Source organism: Notothenia coriiceps, unplaced genomic scaffold, assembly GCF_000735185.1.
Source record: "Notothenia coriiceps isolate Sejong01 unplaced genomic scaffold, NC01 NC01_scaffold00031852, whole genome shotgun sequence".
NCBI lineage: Eukaryota > Metazoa > Chordata > Actinopteri > Perciformes > Nototheniidae > Notothenia > Notothenia coriiceps.
Genome location: NW_011364553.1, coordinates 289,396 through 297,725, shown reverse-complemented (window position 1 = coordinate 297,725; position 8,330 = coordinate 289,396). Strand labels below are relative to the sequence as shown.

At 41.4% G+C, this 8,330-nt stretch overlaps 1 protein-coding gene across 1 annotated transcript; it reads right to left on the bottom strand.

The window, feature by feature from the left end:
* Positions 1-3,642: 3,642 nt before the first annotated feature.
* hif1aa (hypoxia inducible factor 1 subunit alpha a) lies at positions 3,643-7,775 on the bottom strand. The gene is given in 7 exon segments (XM_010788378.1): positions 3,643-4,009; positions 4,191-4,338; positions 4,466-4,572; positions 4,762-4,964; positions 5,900-6,009; positions 6,630-6,733; positions 7,579-7,775. Coding segments are annotated over 7 exon segments (1,161 nt in total). The 5' UTR covers positions 7,716-7,775; the 3' UTR covers positions 3,643-3,657.
* Between the last annotated feature and the right edge of the window lie 555 nt (positions 7,776-8,330).

Here is an 8,330-nt window from a genome sequence, read left to right as displayed (position 1 = left end):
GCGGTTTGATTGGCTAGAGCTTGTACTGGCACATGATTCGATTGGCTGACGCTTCCGTCGAAGCTTCAAAAGTAGAACATTGCTCTACTTTTGCAGCGAGCACCGCGAGAAAAGCTACGCTTTGCTCCCACAATGCAGTTCGGCGAAGCGTGACGTCACCCCATTCAAAGTGAATGGGCAGAAGCGTTGAAGCGTCAATGCACGCCGCCGTGTGTAGGGGCCGTTCTAGCCTTAACGTTGTGTCTGGTGGAATGGCACCCATTGACTAGAGTTGCCGGGATCGCTGTGACCGCCGTGGCGCAGACGGACCCGGTAGAATCTAGGGGTTAGGTTGACCTCTTGGTGTACATTGACCTACTTCAGTGAAAACATTCACAAGCTTCACTCAATCAATTACATCGTAATGTAAAAGAGTAGGGTCGTTTTCATTTGAAATATTGACATGGTGTAATCAATAAACTGATTGCCTTGAAAACATAAAATAACATGCAATTAAAAGTCCCCCCATTTTAATAGTTGACTTTAGCTATCGTCCTTTCAGTTTCAAGTAAATGCTGGTGAGAATGTGTGAGAATATGATCTATTGTATTTATCTATTACTTGTTCTATAAGCCAATTACAAAAATTCCACTTTATATCGTTTTCAAAGTTGAACATCCCGTGTAGTTTCAATAAATATTTGCTAGGTTTCATCCATGCGGTGATTTTCGAGATGTGGTCTGGTTTGATGCAGTTTTATCCGGTGTCTGAGGTATTATTTCTGTCTCATCTCTTAATCACTAGGGTTTGACGTCAATAGGAGTGGCCAAATGTGTGTAGGGATGCCTGGCAATCTGGAGGTTGTCCTGTTTGAAGTTTTGTGAGCACAAGTCAGAACTTGTACCTCTGGGAATTGGTATTGATTGTTTGCAGACTTTATTGAGATAAGTGGCTTTTGTGGCTGAAGACAGAGATGTGCTCTTAAGGCATTATTTTCACCGTGCTTTCTGTGGATTTTCCATATAGCTCTATATGTTTGCATGTTACTGTGAAAAATAAATATAGAGAAGGTTTTGCCAACAAGATATATAATGGAAAAAAAGCTGATTAAACTTCCTAAGCTTTAATTGTCAGGACTGATTGATTGCGCTGAGAAGTTGCTCTTCACTGGAGGATAACGTTTCAAAAGGATACATGTCGGAAAATACTTTTACGGGTTTTTTTGTGCAGTAAGATTTCAAATCTTATCTTTGTACTGATACATCTTTAACATCATATCTCCATACATAATGTCTGCAATATGTTGCACATAAAAAATGTTTCCTGTTGAATGCATTTGCCAGTGCCCTTAGTTCAGTGTTCAAAATGTACCCAAATTGAATAATTCAGTGTTTAATCTTTCCTTTTTGCCATGGACTTATTGTCCATACTTAAATTGGATTTATGTTATATTAATTTTAAGGTTTGGGGCTTGTGCATGATGCCTTTGTTAGTCAACAAATAATGATAACTATGAATTACGATAACTGTAAACTACAGTATGATACCAAATTGCAACAAATAAATGTTAAAGTCATGCTCAAAGTAAGCCATTTTAAAATGAAATGTATGTTTTGTGAAACAGGCCAACGATCAGTAGCAAAGATGATTTAAAGTGTACAATCTGATATTGTTGAATGGTCTCCCTGAGCCCTATATTTCCCTTGCCAATTTAAGGGTAAAAAAACTTACATTTATTTTTAATTGAAGTAAAACACTTTATCCGATGCAGGCGGATTTGTTAAAGCTGTTGGCTGAGTCTGACTAGCCGACCCTCAAAGGAGAGGCTCTTTTTGTTAAGAATGGAGGGTGTACTGTGGACTTGGTGGGTGCTGATAGGCCCAATGTTATCAGTTGTAGTAGTATTTGGGTTATGTTAGCTTAGTGAATGATTTATAATAGTGGTCCTTTAGAGTGTGTTATCCAGGACCAAACCTCCCAGTGGACATGGACAAGAGTTCCTTTTGAAAGTAGTACATTATTATTGTGTACTGTGAACTTAAACATGTAAGCCTTCAAGCTACCACTGATGAACTGTGAAAATATCAAATTCAACAGCGGATATATTTAGTATGGGGATAAACAAAAACCTGATTTGCTTAGCATTTAAACCGGTAATCTGTTGTAACGTAAAATTGGACAAAGGCCAGTTACTCCCAAAACTGCAGTAATAGTGACTCAAAAACAAGTGTTTTTTGTCGATAATTGTTACTACCTCATATGCTATGTCTTTCCCTTAAGGGCTCCTTACTGTTATTCCCACATGACAAAATAATGGCAACCCTAGGTGCAGTTACTAGCGCTACTCTTGGTTGATGATTTATTGAGTAGCTAAACACAAGGAAATATCTTGCAACAGCGCTTACTGTTGCTCTTTTATCCCACTTCTAAAATAGGGAACCCTATTGATTTTATTATCCACTAAAATATTCAAAGCATGTTTGTGATGCCTTGGTGATATTATACTCTGCTGCTTTTAAGAATGTCCATTCATGTATTAAATGTATGCCCATGGTTTATTTGTCTGTAAAATGGTTTTATTTTCAGCGATACTCTACATGTATTCCCATATAAGGATAGTGTGGTGTTACCCCGAACTGCATTATATAACAGATAAGACGGTGTTTACTATCATCTCACTGAGCAGGACTGACAGGAGAACATGAATAGGTCAGCCCCTATAATAACACACTGGTAGTAAGTATTGTCTAGGCCACTTTCATTTACACGGTTTTGTTTTAAATGTGTGACTCCAATCAACTTCTTCAAATCTGTTTACAACTCAAAATGTACACTTTGTTTACATAACTACTAGGGATCGACCGATATGGCTTTTTCAAGGCCGATACCGATTATTAGTAATCAAGGAGACCGATAACCGATATTTGGAACCGATATACATTTGCAGTAAAATCAGAAAATCTTGGTGTCAAAAATGTAGAATAACACAAACTCCAACACAACTTCTTTGAAATGCCTTTTTATGTTTAATGAACTTTTCAACATCTTAAAACTGGTTTCCTCTCTGTGAGCCTGAGTAAAGTAAATTAAGTTAAAATAAAAACTACTAAAACTTGTTCTGAACTTCTGATATTTGAGTCTCACTCATTTAGTAGTCCCANAAGCTGCTGGGACTCAGAAATGGGAACTTTTTTTCCCAGGAAAGTACCTGCTCTCTAGCAGGGACTGAAAAGGGGGTGAAAAGGTTCTCATGAACTAAGTTCTAGTTCCGGATCTTCTTGGTGTGAACGCAACATTTTAAGAACTATCGGAACTATACTGGGCCTATAGTCTAGACTGCAAAAGTCACTTCAAGTAACTCTAAAGCGACCGTCTATTTTTTTTAAATGTGTGGGAACTCCTGATCTGTTTTTACATCAACACGGATGCATATGATGGTCATTCAGACCTACAGTGGAAAAAGAACTTGAACCATTTTGAAACAAAGAAGTGCCCCACACTTAATACAATTAATAAATAATCAGCAAAAAAGGAAAAAATAGCATAAATAACAATAAATTAAATAAAAGTAGTATTGTTTAATTTGGCATCAACCTCGCGTATTCCTGCGTATGTGTCTTCTGCGTGAGACGTGTGAGTGAATAATATGTGTGATATGTTTGTGGTGTGGACGAGGGGTTAGAGTGTGTTTGTGTGTAAATGAGGCCACGAACCAGGGCAGCTGAAGTCCAGGGAGATGATGGCGTCTCCGGCAGCCGGGGCCAGCAGGTTGAGGGCCTCCGGCTCCTCCTTCAGCTGGTCGTACAGGCTCACAAACGGCTGGGCCTCTGCCGCCTGAGTGAACAGTTTGATCACATCCAGCTCTGGGCCTTTCTCCTCCACCTCCTTCAGGGCTGGGGACATGTCCAACTCCCTGATCTCCACCACAGCCTTCACTTCCTCCTGCTGCTCCTCCTCCTCCTCCTGGTCCACTGGCTTCACATCCTCCATCTGCTCCAGAGACAGGACCAGTTTCTCGTCCTGGATGCCACTGTAACAGAGTTATGTTAGGATTAGGTTCTCTGAGTGCAAAGGCTCTGAAAATATACAGAAAGAAATTGTAGTATGTATGTCTTTTTTGTACAAACCAGCTATTTCACTTCACCTAAAACTAAACAGCTGACTTCATTACAATCTCTTCTGAAATACTGTTCAAAGAGCCTTTATAGTACCTGAGCACAAAGTTGAGGCAGACGATGCACTGTGGCTGAGAGTTCTTGTTGTTGTAGATGACAGTGGCTTGTGTTTCCACCCACACAAAGCCGCCTCTTTTAGCCAACATCCGGTACTGGCCTGTGCTTACCTGGCCCTTTGCAAACACTAAAAGCAAAGAAAAGGGAGGTAAAGATAGATTCAGACATTTGGCTGAAGGTTTAGCAAAAAGAACAGGTTTGTTGTGGATTTAAGAGCAAGATTGAATTCATGCACTCATGTTGTTCATGCTTACAGTTGTGGTGAGTCTTGGTAAGATGGTCTGAGTCCATAGCGTGATAGTACTCATACACAGAGCGGTTCAACAGGTCGTCCGGGTCATAACCCATCAGCTCAGTGATCCTGGACAAGCAAACAAAAAATTATTTCCTCCACTCACTCACACTCGGCTTCTACTGAACACTAGGGGGCTCTGTGTGACCATGTTAGTGAGAGCTTTGGCAATGAAGCCCAATAGAAAGTACACGGCTGGTTGAAGCAGCTGAATACATTTACGTTAAGATTTGCAATATTCACTCAGGACCAACGCACCTCTCGTCACAATAGGTGAACTTCATGTCCATTGTGTGGCGGCTGAGAAATGTCTTGGTGTCCAGAGGGACCTCGATGTTGGAGGGGTGTTGGATGGGGTCGCAGATCAGAACCAGGTAGGGGACTGTGGGCTCCTTGTGCCCGTTGGGAGTCTCCTCAGTGCAGCCGTCATACACACGGACATGACCAGAGCAGTGGAGCACCTGGAGGGCGACAACAGGAGGGTCTTTACACTTCTATTACCATTCCCAGACCCCATTGAGCGTTAACAGTTTTCCTGGATAAATAAATACATTCAAATACAGGGTGCTTTGAAATCTCCTCAGTTATGTTGCCTTAGTATTTTGTCTAAACATATTGACTTTTTCTTTTCAATTTTTCTATACTTTAATTTGTGTAGGGGGAAATGCAATTGTAAAAGACATTTAAGAAGCACTCTGAGATACATTTGTGGTTAGGGCTTTGCCAATAAGTGAAGATTAGTCTTTTTAAATGGTGGGTTAATCCTTTGAGTCGTAAGTTTTCATACTTACTCAACAGTTTTTCTATTAGGTCAATTACCAGTTAAAATATGGGTTGAATGCACTTTCCTATATGTGTATGTCAAACAGAGACACTAATGGTTTCATTTGTATTAGGACAAGTATAATGTTCTAATTTCCTTTGCACATTAGGGTTATTGGATTACTGCTGCTTTAAAACATCCGCTACTCTAGTTTCTGCATTTAAACTTCAGTATTTCTAACTCTTTCCCTACAGGCAATATTCAAATACAACAAGATTTTATTTTATTTTTATAAATACTTCAACAAGAAAATATTAGTATGTGTTTAGTTGCTCTCTTTCCATCTTAAAGGCTGCGAGTGGGAAGTGGCTTTTAAACACAATAGCTGTCATTATCCAGTCTCGTGATTTGACATGCTCTACAACCCTGAAGGAAGCCTTTCACGTCATTGATAAAAGTTAAATAAAATAATCAGAAAGATAATATTTACCACTTTTGAGTCAGACTGTGGTTGAATGAAGTTTGATAAGCTTCACTCACATCCCTTGTGTTGATAAACATACTAGCACATGGTAGACTGAGCAAAGTGTTCATGGAATGAGCATTTTCTCACCGATTCCTCTAGGGCCTTACCTTCCATGCAGCTGATTTGACATTCACAGTGCGGCCCCTGCTTGTGAGAGTGCATTTCATTCGGAGGAAGAAGCTGCGTGCTGTGTTTGGTTCCTTGGTCTTTTTAGAGCCTGAAATCACACAAACAGGAAGACATGCTGACCGAATCAATTGCTGTTTTTTTATTTTAAATTGCCAACAGTTCACATTTGCATTCTCAGGAGACATTAGGCTGTGAAACAATGTGGTAAGCTTAGCCAATAGCCAGGTAAAAAAAAAGAGGAAGTGAAGTACCCAGCTGTTGTAGCAGAGATAATATCAGCGTTGCTAAATGGCACAGGAGGAAAGCAAATGTGGTCTCAGTCAGGTGCTGATAACACATTCTGTTATAAAGCAAACGTCAGTGGGGAGAGCTGGGAGGTTTTATCCTAATCAGTTTCACATCAAAGTTTTGCTAAGAAACATAATTGAACTCCCTGGAAGAAAAAAAAACCGTACTCAAACTAAATCACTGAAACAAAACAATGTAAATGTGTTGTGTGAGCAAAAAAGGAATTGTTTCAGAGATGGAGTGTTCTGTTACAGTAATGTTGAGTGAAGCTGGGTCACTTAAGTCCAAAAACTAGCCAACCTTACTCTAATCACGTTGGCCTCTGGACTGAAGTGGGGAAAAATAACTTGTTCCGATAGCCTCCTGGTCTGAGTTTGCCAGTTGAGAGTTATTTGTATTTCTTCCTGTTTTGTCTCTCACCTGTTTTGTGCACCAGCATCTCCCTCAGCTCTTCCTGGTCACAGGGATGAATGAAGTCAAACACACTGTATCCAGTCAGGTCAAACTGCAGAGAGAGAGAGAGAGCAGAGTGTTAGTCCATGTTGGTACATGCAGCTGATTCAGTAATGGTGTACAGTGTGGCAACTTTCAAACGTTTACAATTAAAGGCCTAATGTGTATTTCTCTGTTTATTGAACAGAATCTGTAAAAACTTACATAACCTTAACAATAACCATATTTTATTTTCTGCGTCTGACTCCATTTTCCATTGATCTTATACTCTTTCCTCTGCGGTCTCTTTATTGTTGAGACACAGCAGGTCAAATCGGACCAACCTGTGCCAGCCCCAGGCACTTGTTGACATTCTCGGTGAGATAGATCATATCTCCGTCTTCCGACAGCACCATGAGAAAGCCCTCCAAAGCCTTTAGGTAGGAGCCGTTGAGCTGGGCATCGAGATCTGTTTCCTCCTCTGCCATTGGCTCTTCTGGAGGAGATAACATAGAGGGGAGGGATAGGGAAAAAAACAAAAACAAAAGAGATAAGTCACATGAAAAGAACAAGGCAGGACACTGCGACACAGAAAAACACCCTACCCACAGGTAAGAGATCTATGTTGAGCATGTGTCTCTGAGAAGAACAGCTGATTCAGGGTTTGCTTTCCTCCCATGACACTGTTTTATCCCAGTGGGTCAAAAACATGTTTTAATGTAGTATCTGGCACCTTTATCCAAATAGTCAATTCTCAGGATGCCTCTATGATAATAATGACAATGGTTACAGAATTTAATCATCAATGAAGTCCAGAATTATCTTCTTTTTTTTTGTTTTTTTAAATCGTATGTGCCCCAAATTTGTGTCCTGACAGGTACAACAACAACAACAACAACAACAGCAACAGCTACTGACCAGTGCTCAGCAGTTTCCTCATGCGCAGGTAGCTGATGATGAGCCTCATGATGGAGGCCTTGTCCAGGCTGGAGCTGACGCTGTGGGGCAGGGGCAGCTCCTGGGCCAGCTCGTAGAAAACCTCAGACTCCTTCCCACGCCGGCTCCGCGCTGCATCCCTGGACTTCTCCTTCCTCCGGTCCGAGCTCACCCTGCGGGGGACAGGAGGTTGGTCAGCCACAGCATGGCCACACACTGCTTCTGATCCCACTATGCACACTACAAGAGCTGACATCCTGACTAAGTGTGTGTGTGTGTGTGTGTGTGTGTGTGTGTGTGTGTGTGTGTGTGTGTGTGTGTGTGTGTGTGTGTGTGCGCAGGGTCTGCTCTGCTGTCACAGAGGAGGCAGCAGCAGCTGGAGTCTGCAACAAGCAAGCTCTCGGCCAAGCAGCTGTCTGGACCCCCGTCAGACTCATTTACATACATGGCTATCTGCAACTGTCTTATTGGCTGCCGCCCCCTCAGTGATTGGCTGGGGGCCGGGCATGGACTCCTCTGTCTCTCTCTTGGTGCACAGTCGAGCTACAGTGCGACACCAATCATCCTGACATTTATGAGTCTGGGCGAAAGAATCCACAGGGAGGAGAATGATAATGCTAACAAAGAGAAACACAGACTCAGTGACGACTTCACACACCCGGACAAACTCATTTGACCTGAATATCGCGATAACAAAATTAATTGCCAAAAAATGAACTGATATTGAAGAGTACCAAGTTCAGCCCTTCTACT